Source organism: Coregonus clupeaformis, unplaced genomic scaffold (assembly GCF_020615455.1).
Source record: "Coregonus clupeaformis isolate EN_2021a unplaced genomic scaffold, ASM2061545v1 scaf0100, whole genome shotgun sequence".
Taxonomy (NCBI): Eukaryota; Metazoa; Chordata; class Actinopteri; order Salmoniformes; family Salmonidae; genus Coregonus; species Coregonus clupeaformis.
Genome location: NW_025533555.1, coordinates 768,705 through 789,473, shown reverse-complemented (window position 1 = coordinate 789,473; position 20,769 = coordinate 768,705). Strand labels below are relative to the sequence as shown.

At 42.9% G+C, this 20,769-nt stretch overlaps 1 protein-coding gene across 3 annotated transcripts; it reads right to left on the bottom strand.

The window, feature by feature from the left end:
- On the bottom strand, positions 1–16,114 carry LOC121551093 (rho GDP-dissociation inhibitor 1-like). Of its 3 annotated transcripts, none has more exons than XM_041863628.1 (6): positions 16,008–16,114; positions 4,792–4,987; positions 3,319–3,405; positions 2,537–2,613; positions 2,243–2,306; positions 1–1,851 (listed from the first exon to the last, which is right to left on the bottom strand). In XM_041863628.1, the coding sequence occupies exons 2-6, from the start codon at positions 4,979–4,981 to the stop codon at positions 1,652–1,654; spliced, it is 618 nt and encodes a 205-aa protein (XP_041719562.1). In that variant the 5' UTR covers positions 4,982–4,987; positions 16,008–16,114; the 3' UTR covers positions 1–1,651. The 3 variants fall into 3 exon arrangements, with proteins under 3 accessions (XP_041719562.1, XP_041719564.1, XP_041719563.1); XM_041863630.1 differs by having other exon boundaries at positions 3,319–3,402; XM_041863629.1 differs by having other exon boundaries at positions 4,792–4,984; positions 16,008–16,107.
- Positions 16,115–20,769: the final 4,655 nt, after the last annotated feature.

The window sequence follows — 20,769 nt, the reverse complement described above, 5'->3', positions numbered from 1 at the left end:
TCCAGTCTGAATACTTTAATGTGACACAGGTGAACAGTAATCTCCAGGTGGCATAGAGGAGTAGTTACAAAGAATCAAAACCATACTGAAAATGATCCAATGAAGCATACTGAACCAGTGAAACCAAACAAAGCCCTACATCACAGGTTATGACGTTGAAAAATGGAGTGTACAAAAATAACAAGGTTATGTAGTAGTAGTAAAAGGTCTTGGCCGTTCTCGTTCTACTTGAAACTCTGGGTCTGTGTACAAGTTAGACCTGACCTAAAACATCAGGTCCAGGAGTCTATACACAGGGTCAAAGTTCAACTATTTGATGTTGAGCACCCATTCTGAAAGTCAACAGACCTTAGCAGAGAGCAGCTTGTGGTTGTAAAGGCTAGAGGCACAGCCAGTTTTGGTAATCCTGGAGTCGATTCATACTTGAGGTGAGCGGATTAACAACCCTTGTGTGACATTCCTCTCTGCCCACAAGGCCCCATATGAGACACTACAGTAATGGAGTTAGTGACTGGAAGGCCTCGAGGTCTGCTTAGAGGGCATTTGATGACAACTAAGAAAAAATGTGCTCCTTAACAAAACCAGGTTCTTTATATCAAACACATTCATGTCAGCAAACGGCACTGAAGGTGGTCCACATTGAGACCACCTGACATGGTGAGGAGGGAAGGGAGCAGAGATGGCCGCTGTTCACTTTCATGGTCTACTTCTACTGGCTAATCTGGAAAGAAGGTACAATCATCTCAATGGTCTGTCTGATCATGTTAGCACCTGCACATTTAGCCTAATACTCTTTTACTCAAACCCTGTTGGAGGTTCTCGTAAGAATCTGACAGTTCTGTTCTAAAGGCAAATGGCTCTTAGTGATCATTTCCTTCATCGTTAGTTCTACAGGAATCCTCTTTAAGGCCACATGGCTGCTGAATGAACTAGGTAGGGAGGTCAAAACCCTGATCAGGGAGAGGCACACTTGCACCTTCAGCAGGGGGTCACAGTGCCTCTGGTGGACTGGCGGTAAGTGCTGTTGATGCCGCCTCTTAACCATTAGGCATTCACACCAGTTCCAGAATAAACAAAATTGTGTGGACTCTGGTACATATAATCTGCTCAAAGGCTTTCCACTGACAGAGGGCAACATCAACAAAGAGTACAGTATGGGCCTACAACAGCCTTTAACACACAGCAACACCCCCTTTAAAATGCATTACAAGGCAGATCATGGTCGTATAAAACAATCGGAAGGAAGGGGGGTAAAAAGGAATGTAAGACAGAAGACGGGATGAAGGGGGAAGGGTTGAGGAATTCACACAGCTGATTACCAATGACATCCATATGAAGAGCATTAACAGATCAATCTATCGTTCTTTTCATTATTTAAAAAAAATATTTATATACAAACTAACAAACACAAATTCATGATTGTGCACATGGTTTGCTTTCTCCACATATTCAATACTCAGCATCACAAGGAGTGCGTGTGGGGGGAATGGCATGACAAAGTGATTGGAATTAAACTACAGCAGGGATTGGGGTGGACGAGAGCAATTTGCCTTAATTACTTATCACAATTATTAATTCAAAATAATGGTGGGGGAATAAGACTGAGGGATGAACAGAAGAGGGGATGGGGAAGAATGAAGTTGACGGGGACTCAGTCTTTCCACTCTTTCTTGATGTTGAGGTTCCACTCCCAGGAGAGGTGGTCGTGCTTATCATCATCAGTGAACTTGGACTTGATGTTGTAGGTGCCGCGGGCCAGCATGCCTTTAGGGGCCTCCTCCAGAGGGGTCAGGAACTCATACTCTGCCGGCCGCGGCCCGTAGCTCCCCACCATGTAGTCTGACTTGTCAACTACACAGAGAGATGAATGAGAGAGAGAGAGAGAAGAGAAATGAGGGAGAAAGGAACGAGAGGGGCTTAGATGTATTTTTCAAAGTTGCCTCTGTTGATAAAAACAGGCCACCTTTCTGCGTCATCTAACTTCACCTAATTACTGTGTGCATGAGTGAATACAGTCACCTGAGTTGACCAGGCCACTCCAACATCCAATCCCAGATACACCCCTAACCCCTGTCTCCAATGCACTTGTTATAGATATGAGATAATTGGATAAAGTATAAGCAACATGGTCATATCCCCACGTTGTCCTCTAGATGGAAGGTACACTATATTGCTTAACCTTATCCGGGCTTCTCAAATCCTCACAGTAGACAGAGCAAGACAATGAAACGGCAGAACTTACCCTTGACTCCTTTCCTGTAGGTCTGCTGGGCATACTTCAGTCCCGACACAATCTCCTTGTTGACCTGCAGACAGAGACAACAGTCAGTGATGAGGTCACATCCTCTTTCCACATCCACCCTTCGGATAAGACAGCAGCCCTTTCATGATAGGACATGGTGTGTATTCTGCTTACAATTGAATTTCAATGTCCAAAATAGCTTGTTAGTGGCCAGGCTGACACTGGTCATGTTAGTTTGATTGGATAAACAGACAGACAACACGTTGGTGAAAAAGGCCAGGCTCATTCATTTACCTTGAAGCTGATCTTTATCCTGTACTCCACGCCTTCCTTCAGGACAAAGGACTGTTTCTTAAAGGATTCCAGGTCTCCTGAGGGGGTTGAGCAGAGGGAAAGAGGCAGCCAGACCACAGAAAGAGAACGTCAGAGACCCTCAGGCAGAGTGAATGCAGGAGAGGAGTCTATAACCCTGTTCCAATACGTGCAATGTGCAAAGTTCTTCCCTGGAAGTAATCGTGTTAGACTGGATAGGTGAAAGGCATCAGATCAGTGATTCAGCGTCTTTAAAAATGCAAGGCACAAAGGCAAGTATTCCAACAGGGCTGTAGCCTGCTATTAGTGTCCACTAGATGGCGCTTCCCTGTATGTGACTTCAGCTCTATGGCCTTGGTTTCTTCCCTGTAGTTGGCTCTACAGGCCATATGAGGACAGAAGTGTCTCAAACCAGCAGAATAAATGCCTCATTAACTCAAATAATGAACCAATCCATTTCAAATGGCACATGGAATTTGCCTAATATGTTGACTGGAAAACGTATGTTTGTAAACCATAGCTGGCCAGGTGTTGCGGCTGCTATGAGGCAATGTCTCGTCTCCCCAATGGTAAGCTTTAGTTCCACTCAAACATTCATATGGAAAATATTACATGTACTCACTACAAAGGCTTCTTTTCACACTAAAACACATTAGAAGTCTTTCAATATGGCCAGCCTTTCCTCAAAAAGTGCACCTCAGTGTATTCAGAAACACTCCCTCCAAATACCACTCATACTACAGCCACTCTGCTGCTCTACTCACCCTGTAGGTCAAGGGTCAGGGGCAGTGGCGCCGTCTCACACATCAGGGTCAAGCGTGTCACCTGGACATTGGGAGCGTTTGGGTCTACTAGGACAATGGGAAAAAACAAAGCAAAGTATAAAATAAAATAGTTAATGATCTACACAAACAAAATGGACTATTATAAGCAGTGCACGTTTAATTCTTTAGAGTCTAAGATGTTGGGGGAGGGGCTTAAGATAGTCATACTATTGATCATTTCGTTTTTTGATTTTGAATTTTAGGACCAAATATGAACAAATGTTGATAGAATATTGATTTTGGTCTTTACTACTAAAGCCCATAGAAACACATTGAATAACACATTCATAAATGGCAAAAAGGACAGTCAAAAACAAAATCATAAGAAACAAGGTTTTAAAGTGTATGTCCTAAGTCATCTTTTTTTTTTTTACTCTGGAAATATAAATATATATTTTTTAACATATTTAACCCCTTTTTTTGGGTAGACACAAAACTACCTTCATACTTAATTATTTTTTTTTTTTACCGGTACCGGTTACATTCAGACGAGTCACGTGACACAAAATGGAGACCACCGTCGTGTTTGTGAGAAGCTCCCCTTTCCATAGAGTGGTCATAATAGTTTGCAAGTCAAACTGTTCCGACGCTACGGACGTTTACGCAAGAAGACCGATTTTCGGGATTTCTCATGGTCTGACAAACACTGCTTTAGCTCTGCCACCTTTCAGATGCGGAAGTGCGACACTGCCTGATGCGGTGGATTGAGACGCATCCTAATGCAAAACAAAACTGATATCTCTACCTTAAATTGACTGATTTTGATGTGGATTTTTTTGTTATGTTACTTAAATTGACGCACTGGTGCGTCAATCAACTCTAGGGAGTTAAGTCAATAGACTGAAGCAGAGAGCTACAGCAGTTCATGAAGAACAGTTCAAATGTGGATAATGACATTTGCAACGGATGGAAGTGAGTATCAGACATAAAAGAATGTGAAAATATTTCTACCAACGATCATCTCAGTCTTTGATACCGCAGCTCTAACAAAAGCCCAGGCGGCGTGGCCTCCTTTCCAGTCAGCAGCCTGTATCTAGCCAGCCTGTATCTAGCTCACAGACTGTTGCAGGTGTCAGCTCCTGACCCGTCTGAGGGGGGCTAACTCTGTCAATGCTGTACCCACTGAGCACCAAGACTGCCAGCCTATTGCCCTCTTCCTCCCTCTCTTATGGGATGTGCAAACTCATTCAATTAAATCCCTGAAAAGAAAGCCTGCTGAAAGACTTGAAAAGTAGGTAGGAGGGAATTATAAGAAAATAAACAAAGAGATAGTTGCACGAGATGTGCATGTGGGTCTGTTTGTTTATCAGGTCGAGAGAGAGAGGGGGCTGTTGTGTCCAAATTGCATGAGTGCATCTGCAGCGTGTGTCTGTATGTCTCTACAACGTGTGTAGTTGGAGCAGCAACACCAACCTGCAGCTGCGGCGGCGTTCCCCAGCAGGGCCTCTTTGTACTTGCGCAGACTCTCGTCGTCCTTGTCCAGCTCCTGGATCTCCTGCAGACTCTTCTGGGCAGGGGGCTTGTAGTTGACCCCGCCCTCCGCCTCCTCGTTGGCCGCTGCGATGGCCGCCAGCTGTTCCGGGGTGGGATCCTGCTCTGCCATAGTCTACTGAGAGAGAGAGAGGGAGACACACACACAGGTCAGGAGGCCTGGTCCAATACGTTGAAAATACATCAACTAACTGCAAGGCAAAACACTAAAACACTGTTGTTGCGTAGTGAGCACAAAACACTTGAAAAAGCCCTCCAAGGCACTGTCTTACCGAAAAACGTAAAAGCCTTTATTAAGTTACATCGCAGGAGGACAAGATTAAAAACAGCACACTTGAGCGTACTCCCTGAATACTTTGTCAGGGTGAAATATTGGTCCTCCCTACAGTACCTGGACTTAAGGTAAATCACTGGTCTGAAATGACAGAATTGGTAAAAGATGTGTAGTAGAGACCTCACATGCTACTATCCAATGAATCATGTGAGATTGGTTATTACTACAAAGGAGGGAGGAGGTAAGGATGTTTTATTTTCGAACTATTCAAGCAGGGCCAGAGTTTGAAAGATGGTAGCAGCAAAGATGGTTTAGTATGAACCAATAAAAATCCCAGATCACACTTGTAGGCGATGTCATGGCGATGTTGGCTAGCTAAGCTCATGCTCAGAAACACGTCATCAGGTCTAGCGGTCGCATGTGCAGGCCGTCAAATCAAAGTTGTTTTTGGCAAAAATGAAAACGTGTCAGTTTGTCACTTTCACAAGTAATAACATGTTGCTAGAAAATGTACATCTAAAGGAATAATTTTTCACTTCTCTCATTGCACTTTGACCTCAGCAGCCTTATTGCTGCTGTGAAACAATATCCAATCACACACAGAGCCAGGACATGTGACTGAGCCTGACCAGAGCTTTCTATAGGCGATATGCACAGGCTTACACGGTTATCGTAGAATGCTGTGCTACAGTATGCTAGCATTGAATGCTTGTCGTCAAAAACATCCGAAACGGTTAATTTTCGTTGTTGTTTATCTTAATGTTTATGTTAATGTAATACTTCGTCTTGACTTATAACACGATGACGTGTAAACGTAAGAAAGTGTCCTTTCAAAAACGGGATGACAGCTCTTCCAGCCATCACTGCTGTGTGCCGCAATGTACAGTGTCTCCCAGATGCAATTCTTCTGTTACTTTATTTACTATTTCGCAACACATTGTAGTCTGCCTATTTAATTGGACTCTGCATACCTAATTCCGCTTGCCGGAGTAGCATCTGGTTTGGGCTTCACTACAACCATGGCATCCACAGGTCCTGGCTTCACTCCCTATTTATTTATGAGATGGTATTAGGAGAGATGCTAGTATGCATGTGACACAACTGTTTGGTATTGAAATGATACAAAACCATTGTTCGTGGTTTATGCCACTTCTGCTCTGTTTCAGTGCACGAAAGTACAGGAGGGATGACAGACATGCCACATTCAGAGTAATGGGCAGTCTGATATAGTAATGCAACCAAATGATTGCATATCCCACACCCAGCCACACAGGAACAGCAGCTTTTAACAAGCACAACTGGCTGTGAATCACGCAATGTCATCTGAAATACACAGAAGCATAATTTAATGGGTTTTGAAAGACGAGGGTCTACAGCAGCAGGAGTAGGAGCAAAACTTGTTCTTTCTACTTTTTACTGGTGTAAGCAACTTATCTACTGTCTCGTGTCACTTTTGTGCTTTCTGCATCACTTTCATCCTGTCTTGCACCACTTGGCTATACTGTCTCCCACCACTTACCTATTGTCTTGTGCCATTTACCTACCTTCAAACAGTATTGGCAGAGCAGTAGGTGAGTGGTGCAACATTGTAGCCTAGTACCAATAACAACAGTAGAGTGAAGGTTTTGCTCCGAATTCCTCTTGAAAAGTAGAAACATCAAGTACAAAAGCAAGGAAGTTGGGCCATATGTTTATAAAGAAAGAAGTAAAAGATGACAGGACAGTTTTGAGTAGAACATCAGCAGTGTGAAGAATAGCTGAGTGGAATATGTTACTATCATTGCAGTCATCAAGTCAGGAAAAAGTAGTAATCTCGTTATTGTTTACATTTCAAACCAAACTCCAATTTGTTTACAACAGACCCAACAACAAAGCATGGCAATTCCCACTCAGCTACCCTGGTCTGTATTAGGCTACCACTGTTGTCGTGAAAACCACTAAAGTTCTAAAGTGTTCTCTTAGCAATGGCAATCAAAGCTGTGGTAACATTAAACGAGTAAAACGTGTTGAACGGAACCTTGAACAAGTTCAACAGAACTTTGAACGTGTCACTTAATCTAGACCTACTCTCAGCTGGTGTGGTGGCTTTAGTTTCTAGAGATCCCATTTGTAGCCCTGTTTTTACCTGATTCTTTCATAAAAAGCATCATATACACATGATTAAACTTTATTTAAAAGCATGATTAACCTGAAGCAGGACGGAGTCATGACTTAAAACACCAAAGCAAGGCTTTTAGCTCAGGCTAGCTAGCGTTAGCATATTACCTTCAAAGTTGCAAAGAAAATAAGAAACGTAAAATTTGAAGCCTTTATCCAGTTTGCTACGTGGTGTCGTACTGGATGTCCGGACGACCCTCCGTATATCATTAACAGATACTTTAGGCAACTCCAGCAAACACCTTGTAAACTTCATCTCTGCCATCATAACGGTCTACTGTCACTGTCTAATGTTTTTTTCCGGTAACCGGAAATGCCCAAGCTTCCTTAGGCCAATGCGGAAGTGATGCGTCTATAGAGCCTATAGAGATAAAGGGCTCTGGGCCTGACTCGGACTACATTGGACCACGGAGGGCTGGGGGGTCGAAATGTAGATCTTTATCTCAACTCAAACCCTCTCCCTCCTCTACCACGCTTTAGTGAGCTACAGTCAGGCTTCTGTGGATCAAGAAGATAACATGCTAATGTGGGGAGCAGCACTGCATTACAAGTCAACATCAATTAGGGTCTGGGGAGAGTGATGCTACGCAGGAATCAGGACAATGATATTAGGGGAAGGGTCCTCTTGCCAGAGTGGTGTGGGTCGTGAGGAGAGAGCTGTTGGGAGTGTTGAAATCAACCTTTCCCCCAGATAGGGAAGGGAAAACCTAGTCAGTTGCACAAATTAATGCATTCAATCGAAATGTGTCTTCCACATTTAACCCAACCCCTCCGAATCAGAGATGTGCGGGGGGCTGCCTTAATCCTTAAAATCGACATCCCCGTCATCGGCATCCGGGGAGCAGTTGTTTTTGGGGGTTAACTGCCATGCTCAAGGCCAGAACGGCAGATTTATCCACCTTGCCAGCGACCTTTCGGTTACTGGCCCAACGCTCTTAACCACTAGGCCAGGGGTTCCCTTTTTTACACTCAGGCTTCCAACATTGGGGAACATCCTGCCTGCCCCCCCCCCCATTTTTCCATGTCTAATGTTTATTCATTCATCGTTTACTCAAACATTACAACAAAATCTATGTGCTAAAAAACCTAGCTAAAAAAACTTTAGCTGACATGGTGCAGTTGATCTTTGGACATTTGACAAGTTATAAATAGCTCTAAGGTATACAATGACTGACATGACAAGAGGAAAACTGATGATGCACTACCCAATTTTGGGTACACCCGCGCCCCACCTAACGACCCCTTGCCCCACAGTTTGGGAACCACTGCGCTAGGCTACCTGCCAGTTAAGTGCTGTAGTAAAATAGAGGCCTAGGTCTAGCATACATGTCTAAATGTACACTACCGTTCAAAAGTTTGGGGTCACTTAGAAATATTTTCTTTGAAAGCAAAGCAATTTTTTGTCCATTAAAAAAACTTGGATTAGCAAACACAACGTGCCATTGGAACACAGGACTGATGGTTGCTGATAATGGGCCTCTGTATGCCTATGTAGATATTCCATAAAATGTCCAGCTACAATAGCCATTTACAACATTAACAATGTCTACACTGTATTTCCGATCAATTTGATGTTATTGTAATGGACACTTTTTTTGCTTTTCTTTCGAAAACAATGACATTTCTAAGTGACCCCAAACTTTTGAACGGTAGTGTATATGTCTAGCTAGTGTAATACCTCTGCTATACCGAGGTGATTTCATAACACTTCTGTCTTCCTTCCTGCAGACTGGCTTCCTTGTTCCTCTTGTGGTATTGTGAGTGATTGGCACAGAGCGCCTCTCTGTATCCCTGTACACACCACAGACAGTCAGCAGTGTAGAGTCCTTAGTGGTAGCGGTTCAGCTTGATGGAATCAATGCAATGCTGCATTTTCCACTGATACATTAGTGATTTACTACAGTACTGTATCTCTAATACTTTAAGGCACACTTTACCACAGACCAATTTCTCCCAACAGCAATAAATGATAGGCCTATTCCTTCTCTGGGTAAAAATCTTAAACTGTGCACCGACAGGGCAGGTCAAGGCTACTTCTAGTGCTTTTATCAGCTTACTGTACTTTGTTAAGTGGAATTTCAACTGAGAGACTAAATCCATTGACTCAATGTGTTACTGGGGAACAGACACCAGCTGGCCCAAATTACATGACAACAAAGCAAATCAACTTGGCCTCTGCTGTAGCACTGTGTAATTACGCCGTAATACACAAGTGTATTACAATCAATTAACTGAGCAACATTGAGTATCTCTGACGAATTGTAAAACAGAAAATGGCAAGGGTAAGATTACTACTTTGACAAAGGGTGCAGGTAGACCTTCACTGACAATACAGAACAATGCCAGTATGTTTGTGGATGTCAGTCAGTTCACAGGAAACCACCTAACCAACAATGAGACAGGAAGCCTAGGCTATGCTATGCTATATATCACACACTGTCATGCTCATGCAGTAGTAGAGTTTGAAACATACTTGTTCTAGGACCGTAGTAGCTCATACATTCCAGTATATTGAGAGAAACCTTAGGCCCATAACAATAGTAGAAAAACATTCCATAACAAAACAGGCCTGTGCTCTAAAAAGCCATGTAGAACACCTCGGGGGAAGAGCAATGTGTGAAAGATGCTGATAAAACGACTTTCCATCACACCAATGTTATTATTGGGCTACACAGAAACACTCACTGCAAAGAGAAGTTCAACATTGATGTTGTGTCATGAGCAAGGCTCCAGATGTTGAACACAGATGCCGATATTATCGCGGTGACATAACACAACACGCAATCCCAGCAACAGTACATAAAAATTAAAAATAAAATCACACCACTGCAAACAAGGCTCCTGCCAGGCTTTCAAACCTCTCACCACACTAACCAGAGTTCCACCCCCTCCTCGCTCTGTAACTCTCTGTTTTGCATAGCGCCTGGCATACACAGATGGACCTGCGCCAAGCAGGAACAGGGAGCACATTGCAAAAAATTTCCCAAACAGGGCCTCTCCACATTCCCATTAAAGCAGAAATTCCTGTTCTGCTAGCAGTAGTGTGTTTTGGCAGCTCAGCTTTGCAAATGTGTGTGGATAAATAGTGAGAGGGACTTGTTGTTAGAAGTGGGAGGATGGGACCAGATTCAGGGATATTGTGCCATCTTTCTCACGTAATCTCTATTAATTTGGCAGTCTCTCCTTCTCATGTGCTAGCCTAGATCCAGTCCTGAGCCTTGGTGGACTGCCGCTGCATACTGAGCTGTCCCCCAAGGGGAAGGGGTGGAGGAGTGGTGTCGTGATAAATGAGAGGGACATACTTTAGGAGTGCCATATTTCTCTGCTGCTTACGCACACCACAGCACAGTCCCTCATGACTGACCTGGTGCGGGGTCAAGCAGCTACAGCTGGAGGGGATGTGTGCTTCAGAATTAGTGGATCAATAAAGAGAGGGGGTGAGATCAGGAAAGAGTGACAAACAAGAGTGTGAAAAACAAGCATACTGTTGGGAGTACTAGGATGGGTGGCTAGAGTTAAAAATAGTACAATGCAACAATTATCATGACAATACACATTTTAGTAGAAAGTTACAACGGATTTGAGGCACCACCCGAGCAGTGACCCACTTCAGTCACACACGTTTATCAGTTTGGCCATTGCTTGGCATGACTGCCTAATGCCCAGAGGCAAACAAGTAGACTATAAACACTGTTCAATAGTTGGCAGCCATCTCATTCTCAACACAGTTTGGCTTGCAGAGTCTGGCTTGACCTACCACGTCAAGATAATGATTCATATGCGATCTTCACTAAGCACGAAATTGATGATTGGGTCAATTAGAGGTCCATTGAGCTCAATGAAATAGATTAGGCCTAGTTTCAACAATAACATGAGTCCCAATAAACATTTTTCCACCAGCTGACACGGCACCAATACTGACTGACTACAGAAATAAATAGGCCTTGTTTCGCTTGTCGCTGCTAGTGACGTGTTTTGGTATAACTGAGGTATAAATACAGGTACTGATTGGCTCATGCGTCAACATTGAACCCCTCTCACTGGTTCTTACCATTGGCAGCTGAATACCACTAGCTTTAATTGGAGGATTATCCCCATTTGATCAGGCTCAGGAACACAGTCATCCAAACACTCTGGTTTCTAGAGTAGCTGACACCCAGATTAGGGCTGTTCCTTAGCTACAATTAGAGCAGTAAGATTATTGGGACAGCGATTACTGCTAATAAGGCATTGGGGGATAGTGAAGGGGAATAGTTTGGGGGTGTCAGTGGTGACACATCAAGAGGATTCCACTGACAAACCTCATTGGTGTCCTCTAGAGATTCAAGGGTCTTCATTACCAAATTCAACAAGGGCGAGATACGCCTCCTGAGGTGATGAAAATGGCTAAAGACATTGTGGTTGGTGGAGGAGGCTTTCTGTAAGCAGGACACAAACATAAAGCAGTTCAGCACAGGTCAGAGTTAGAGGGGAAACTGACAGGAACTCAAAGACAAAACGTTAAGTTCCTCTTTTCCTTCAAAAGTTATTTTAGTTTTCTTAACTCCAAAGATCTTTGTCAGAAACCTGATCTTAAGCCAAAAAAAGACTAACAAGAAAGGGTTTCTCCATGAAATTGCCAGCTCATAAATCATTCCTCTGTAGTAAAGGTCACATAGCTGTCCACTTTTTCTAATCGTCTAACTAACCCATTCACTGTGTACTCTCATAGGACTTCACCTTTGACATTTCACAGGGAAGAGTACAGGAAAGGGACAGCACAAGGCTGACAGCAATTTGAATGGAATTTTAATAGATGACACGATACATTACAAATGCTAAATACATTTTAAAAAACATAGCATTTACTACAATCTAGTGTCTCAGCCATGTCCCAGTTCTCAGGCGGGGTAAAAAAAGTGACCGCCCAAGTGTGTTCTGCAATAGAGTACAGCTGGCATTGTCCAAAATCTACAATTAGCTTTAAAACACAGAGGGGGAGGAGACATGGCAGTCAGCACTAGAGAGGAAGGGATTGAGAAATCACGGATTACGTCATCATTAATTGGGCCTAACACCAACGTCAGGCCTCTGATAAACCTACCTAATCACTGACACAACCACCTCCAGGAACATTGTGCTGTACCAACCTTAGATTTGGCAAGCAGCCTGGATACTATTTTTATCCTGACTGCTGATGTCACACACAGAACATCTATGGCTAGTTTGATCCTCTCTGTTCTGTCTCGCTCCCTCCCATAGGCCTAGCTCTGAGAGTGAACTTTTGCATTTCTCCCTTTCCTCACCACAGGACGCCCTGTTTCATGTGTCCTTGTGATGTAGCTATGTGACGTCCTTCTAGACTTCTGTGCCATTCACCAGTGCTTGACTTCCTTGTGCTCTGCAGCACTTTTGTCTGCTATGATTGTATGTTTCCTTCTTGTTCTGCCAAAAACATGACTCACATCCGCTAGTTAGAGAAGAGAGCAGTGTTTAACCACACCATGTTGGACTGTACTTAAACACACATCGTAATGCAAAAGACTTCTAAATGATCCCCTTTACTTCACCTGTAAGCCTTTCTCCTCCTGACGATATCCCCATTGCAGTCTTGATTTGTTAGCAGGTATTCAGGGAAGCAAAGCTGGCTTGATGTAATGTCAATGGACACACGCTGGGCTGCTGCACAAAGCAGAGGATGAAGCACTAAATGCAGAACAGTGCCTTCAGGAAGGAGGATTGCAGCCAGGAACTCCTGGCAGAGCTAATGCAATGCAGTAGGCACTCATTTCCACAGAGTGAGACATTAATAAACAGAGCAGAGAGGAGCCAAACTTGAGGAAGCATCAGATGAAAGAGAAAAATATATTCTACCTCAAGGGGGAAAACTAGAACATATACGGTCTGAGCATTAAAAATAACCGGTCTGAGAAATCACTCTGTATAGACGCAGCAGGAAGCCAAGAGTGAATGGGAGTGCCAAGGTGCCAGCTGAAAGGTCAAGGCTCTCTCCCTGCACGGTGGGGGGGCCTAGCGAGTAGCGACACATGCCCGGATTATGTCTGCCTCCCTTGGCAACAGCAAGGCATCAGCAGCCACTATGGACAGTAATAAGCCTACTGTTGTATGGTGGCTCCATTCAGTTGGGCTTTTTAGTGTGGTGTCATTGACAGAGCAATGACCTGATGATGGGTGGTAAACTTGATGGTACTAGTCATGTGGTCAGAAGAACATCTCAACATCTGCAACAAAAAACTAAAAGTATGCACAGTGTAAAGTTTCCCCTCTGGTGGATGACAACAATGACTAAATAAGGACATATCCAGCATGAAGGGAAGCCATTTCCTTTTGAATGAGGTGTATGTGAAGGCTGATATCCCCTGGGGGGCTTCTGGTCTGTTGTTCAGGCTAAGCTGCAGTACAATGAGGAGGAACAGCAGAAGAGAAGAGCTAATCTTTAACACTGCTGTATGTGTGGAGATGCTGGCCAGTGTCCTCGTTTCTAGTCCCTTGCGAGTTGGAGCAAAAACAGACGGGACTGACGTGCCACTTAAAGGCAGAAAGAGGACAGATAGCCAACTGGCTCTGAGAGAAAAGGAGTCACCATCAGGCCTGGTTCTTGTCAGGACAGGCCATAGGAGTGGGAGGAATGTGTGGGAGGCGTCATTAAATGCCTCCATACATCAATTGTGGAGAGTTGTCTTTATGTCCACTGTGTGCTAAATATTGTAGGCCATCAGATGGTGCTCTGCTCAGCCCTGAATTTAATCTCCTTTGGTTTACTACAATTTCCCCAGCCAGATCCCCTCCCTTAATGCAGAGTGACAGGGAAGTAGAGGCAAGGAGAGAGAAGCGTAGCGATTAGCCACAGCAATGTAGCCTACCCTTTAATGGTGGTTAGAAATCAGCTGGGAGAGAGATGGAAGCTTGCTCGCTTTTAAGATGATCAAAAACCAGGTTAAGATTGGTTCCTGGAATCATGTGGAGTAATGTCCAAGGCATGTGGTTGACGAATGAGAAGTTAAAACTTACATGTCAATCCAAAGGCTGGAAAATTCTCTAAAAAGTCCTATTAAATAACATAGCATAGAAAACATGAAACCAATTATTGTTGATTAGGTGTACTGAAAAACATCACATCAGGGATTTCAAATGTCTAGTCCTATTCACAACAAAAAAAGCCCGTAGAAAAACAGCATTCCGGATGAGAAAGCAATGGTAGTTGCAGTGGTGAGCTACCATTGATTGGATAGTGGTAAAGGGGTCATAGATGCCCACAGTATCCCTATGGATCAATACATCGCCTCTCTCAATTGCCACTAACTGACAAGGCAATACAAAACGCCACATGAACTGAATTACACAGCCTAGTGACGCCCTAAGGCTGAAAATATGAAGACGCTATTTGGCTCCGAGTGTACATCAATTAAGTCAACATTACATGCCCCTGGACCTCTGGAAAGATACATATTAATATGTAGAGTTATTGTTTTTATTCCTGTAGCATAGAACATTGTAAGCTTGTTGAGTTAACAATAACAAGGCTAGGGGACCTTTGAGCTGCTTAACATCCAGCAGATGCTGTAGTGTTCTGATGTAGGGCGATAAGCGCAACAATTGGAGCAGTTTAGTATGTCGAAATGTGAGTATGTTTGCTTTACCTTACAGATATTGTAAATCGTTTTACTTACAGTGAGTGAACTACCTGTAAATAAATAATACTAGGAGGAAAAAGTTAAGTTTGGTGAAGACCTAAGACTTGCCCTGGCCTGGGCCTACTCTACAACAGAAGGAACTAGAAATCTACCGCGCCATTCGTCAGAAACAGGAAGGAAAGGGAGGTATCACATTCGGAAAAAGCCAGCCCTCGCAGTTTTGCAAGCATGTCACGGCCAGTCTATCGGGTTACTGGGCCTAATGATTTTCAGAAAATATGCACGTTTGTATGCCATATATTACACACACGTCCTAACAGATAGGCTGACTGGGCTTAAAAGTTGAATTATGTCAAGTGTGCCAGTTAGTTGGTGAGTCATCCTGGGTCCGTCAGTCAAATCCGAATTTAGACCTATTTTAAATACACATCTGTATCATCAAACTCACTTTCAGAGAGGGGTTATAAATAATATTTGTACCAATTTACAGGATTCTCATTTCCTTTAGTAAAGTTGAAGAAAAACATGTTCAATTAATGAATCATCGCGGACAATGAACTAGCATTCCAGGAAGTGGCAACTTACAAAATGTGAGCAACTTTCACGAGATGATAAGTTAGCCTATGCATACCCATTCATTGCGTCTGATTTAAAAAAAAAGTTACTTATTTGCTCTTGAATAGGGTTGTTTTGCAATTCATTTAATGACTTGCTTAGTCAACAGGATCAAATCAGAGATCAACTTAGTGGGTACTCACAAGAATAGCCTAACTCCATGGACAGAGATGACTTATCACTGTATAATTAAATTAATAAAACTGACAACAACCACAAAGCAAACAAAGTGACAACAGTTCCTGATCTGCGTCACAATTAAGATGAGTGGTCTACCGTAGTCGATTGAAGCTAGCCATCATGTTGCTAGTTTGCTTGTAACAAATTGCAAAAGTAACCAGAGCTCGCGAATGTGAACTACCACAAATTGACGTACAAAACAGCTATCAACGTTGAAGCTTAAATTCAATACAGACAAACTGTTTGAAAAGTTCATAAAACATTTGCTCGGACCTTACCGTTATGCTGCTGCTACGCTGGAGTACGCGCCACTAAATGGCGAAGAGGGAGCAGCTCAAGTCCAACGCACAGCACGCTTCCGGGAATATTGACGCACACTACAGAGGTAGTCCGAATGTAGGCGGGCGCTCAGTGACAGCAGCCTGGTATCATGTGCACTAGGCAGGTAACTGCTCGCTACTATAAACTCGAAAATGTATTTGTAGAATAGAATACACGTTTAGTAAATTAGCGCAATTACCTTAATACATAAAAAAATGCGCAGCCAATCACGCCATTTGAAAGCTCAGACGCGACAGGGATGACTTTGCTTAGCTAATCAAGTACACGGAGTAACAGACCAACATGTGTTTTAAACACATCAGTAATGGACAGATTGCAAAATTGACAAAGTAGTTTAAGCAAAGCAATGTTTACACTCAATGGACTATGCGGACATCTAGTGGTTTAGCCTAGGTAATGCGGTCATTCATTTTCATACATCCTTTGGATCTGGGAGACATGCAGCAGCTTGCAAATCAAATAGGACACATTTGCGACAAAGTTGGTCGAATTCTAGCAAATTGACAGGTTCTTTTACGTCGCCATATATGGCAAGAAATATTTTCAGAAAGTTTCCCATGTCCTAGTGCACGGTTGGGTGCAGTGTTCATTGTACTTCAGCTAAGATCTGCATGCCAACCTCAGACATTCAAGTAGTCGCCCTCCTTTATTTGATCAGTGTCCGGCTGTGTTAGACACTACAATGTTTGGAACCAGGAAGACATTTGGTACTGCAAAACTCAAGATTTGGCATGGGCCATTAAAGCCATAAGAATGCTAAATCGCTAACAAGATGGCTACACTGGCTCTTTATTTTTTTGTCTATGCACACTACTTGCTCACACACTCAGTCAGTATCTGGATAACATGTGTGAAATGCTTGATAATGTATGTGATATCAATAGAGAGGTGTACTTTCTGGGTGATTTAAATATTGACTGGCTTTCATCAGGCTGCCCACTCAAGAGAAAACTTCAAACTGTAACCAGTGCCTGCAACCTGGTTCAGGTTATCAGTCAACCTACCAGGGTAGTTACAAACAGTACAGGAATTAAATCATCAACATGTATGTAACATATCTTTACTAATGCTGCAGAGATTTGTTTGAAAGCAGTATCCAAATCCATTGGATGTAGTGATCACAATATAGTAACCATATCTAGGTTACTGGGCCTAATATTGTGTATAAGAGGTCATCATTGTAGTGATTCCTATGTTGTTGATGTAAATAATATATGTTGGTCCATGGTGTGTAATGAGCAGCAAACAGACACTGCACTTGACACATTTATGAAATTGCTTATTCCAGTTACTAATAAGCATGCACCCATTAAGAAAATGACAACAACAAAAAAACGGTTAAATCCCCTTGGATTGATGAGGAATTGAAAAATTGTATGGTTGATAGGGATGAGGCAAAAGGAATGGCAAATAATTTTGGCTGCACAAACAATTGGCAAACGTATTGCAAATTGAGAAATCATGTGACTAAACTGAATAAAAAGAAGAAGAAACAACACTATGAAACAAGGATAAATTACAAAGAATTATCGTAAAAAGCTTTGGAGCAAAAAAAGGCAAACTCAGCTCCATCATCCATTGAATTAGATGGCTCATTCACCACAAAACCAACTGATATTGCCAACTACTTTAATGATTTTTTCATTGGCAAGACTAGCAAATTTAGGCATAACATGCCATCAACAATTGCTGACACTACACATCCAAGTATATCTGACCAAATTATGAAAGACAAGCATTGTAATTTTGAATTCCGTAAAGTGAGTGTGGAAGAGGTGAAAAATGGTCTATCAACACTGACAAGCCACTGGGGTCTGACAAATTGGATGGGAAATTACTGAGGATAATAGCGGACGATATTGCCACTCCTATTTGCCATATTTTCAATTTAAGCCTACTAAAATGTGTGTGCCCCCAGGCTTGGAGGGAAGCAAAAATAATTCCACTACCTAAAAATAGTAAAGCCCCCTTTACTGGCTCAAATAGCCGACCAATTAGCACGTTACCAACCCTTAATAAACTATTGGAAAAAATGGTGTTTGACCAGATACAATGCTATTTTACAGTAAACAAATGGACAACTTTCAGCATGCTTATAGAGGACATTCAACAAGCACAGCACTTACACAAATGACTGATAATTGGCTGAGAGAAATTGATGATAAAAAGATTTTGAGGGCTGTTTTGTTAGACTTCAGTGCGGCTTTTGACATTATCGATCAGTCTGCTGCTGGAAAAACTTATGTTATGGCTTTACTCCACCTGCTATATTGTGGATACAGAGTTACCTGTCTAACAGAACACAGAGGGTGTTATTTAATGGAAGCCTCTCCAACATAATCCAGGTAGAATCAGGAATTCCCCAGGGCAGCTGTCTAGGCCCATTACTTTTTTCAATCTTTACTAATGACATGCCACTGGCTTTGAGTAAAGCCAGAGTGTCTATGTACAGTGGGGAGAATAAGTATTTGATACACTGCCGATTTTGCAGGTTTTCCTACTTACAAACCATGTAGAGGTCTGTAATTTTTATCATAGTTTTTATCATATCAAAAATCCAGAAAATCACATTGTATGATTTTTAAGTACTTAATTTGCATTTTATTGCATGACATAAGTATTTGATACATCAGAAAAGCAGAACTTAATATTTGGTACAGAAACCTTTGTTTGCAATTACAGAGATCATATGTTTCCTGTAGGTCTTGACCAAGTTTGCACACACTGCAGCAGGGATTTTGGCCCACTCCTCCATACAGACCTTCTCCAGATCCTTCAGGTTTCGGGGCTGTCGCTGGGCAATACAGACTTTCAGCTCCCTCCAAAGATTTTCTATTGGGTTCAGGTCTGGAGACTGGCTAAGCCACTCCAGGACCTTGAGATGCTTCTTACGGAGCCACTCCTTAGTTGCCCTGGCTGTGTGTTTCGGATCGATGTCATGCTGGAAGACCCAGCCACGACCCATCTTCAATGCTCTTACTGAAGGAAGGTTGTTGTTGGCCAAGATCTCGCGATACATGGCCCCATCCATCCTCCCCTCAATACGGTGCAGTCGTCCTGTCCCCTTTGCAGAAAAGCATCCCCAAAGAATGATGTTTCCACCTCCATGCTTCACGGTTGGGATGGTGTTCTTGGGGTTGTACTCATCCTTCTTCTTCCTCCAAACACGGCGAGTGGAGTTTAGACCAAAAAGCTAAATTTTTGTCTCATCAGACCACATGACCTTCTCCCATTCCTCCTCTGGATCATCCAGATGGTCATTGGCAAACTTCAGACGGGCCTGGACATGCGCTGGCTTGAGCAGGGGGACCTTGCGTGCGCTGCAGGATTTTAATCCATGACAGCGTAGTGTGTTACTAATGGTTTTCTTTGAGACTGTGGTCCCAGCTCTCTTCAGGTCATTGACCAGGTCCTGCCGTGTAGTTCTGGGCTGATCCCTCACCTTCCTCATGATCATTGATGCCCCACGAGGTGAGATCTTGCATGGAGCCCCAGACCGAGGGTGATTGACCGTCATCTTGAACTTCTTCCATTTTCTAATAATTGCGCCAACAGTTGTTGCCTTCTCACCAAGCTGCTTGCCTATTGTCCTGTAGCCCATCCCAGCCTTGTGCAGGTCTACAATTTTATTCCTGATGTCCTTACACAGCTCTCTAGTCTTGGCCATTGTGGAGAGGTTGGAGTCTGTTTGATTGAGTGTGTGGACAGGTGTCTTTTATAATATAATAATATGCCATTTAGCAGACGCTTTTATCCAAAGCGACTTACAGTCATGCGTGCATACATTTTTGTTTTATGCAGGTAACGAGTTCAAACAGGTGCAGTTAATACAGGTAATGAGTGGAGAACAGGAGGGCTTCATAAAGAAAAACTAACAGGTCTGTGAGAGCCGGAATTCTTACTGGTTGGTAGGTGATCAAATACCTATGTCATGCAATAAAATGCAAATGTATTACTTAAAAATCATACGTGATTTTCTGGATTTTTGTTTTAGATTCCGTCTCTCACAGTTGAAGTGTACCTATGATAAAAATTACAGACCTCTACATGCTTTGTAAGTAGGAAAACCTGCAAAATCGGCAGTGTATCAAATACTTGTTCTACCCACTGTATGTGGATGACTCAACACTATACGTCAGCTACTACAGCGACTGAAATGACTGCAACACTTAACAAAGAGTTGCAGTTAGTTTGAGTGGGTGGCAAGGAATAAGTTAGTTCTAAATATTTCTAAAACTAAAAGCATTGTATTTGGGACAAATCATTCACTAAACCTCAACTAAATCTTGTAATAAATCATGTGGAAATTGAGGTGACTAAACTGCTTGGAGTAACCCTGGATTGTAAACTGTCATGGTCAAAACGTATTGATACAACAGTAGCTAAAATGGGGAGAAGTATGTCCATTAAGCGCTGCTCTACCTTCACAGCACTATCAACAAGGCAGGTCCTAGTTGTCACACCTGGACTACTGTTCAGTCGTGTGGTCAGGCACCACAAAAAAGGACTTAGGAAAATTGCAGTTGGCTCAGAACAGGGCAACACGGCTGGCCCTTGGATGTACACAGAGCTAATATGAATAATATGCATGTCGATCTCTCCTGGCTCAAAGTGGAGGAGAGATGACTTCATCACTACTTGTGTTTATATGTTGGGTGCACCGAGCTGTCTGTTTGAGCTACTGGCGCACAGCTCAGT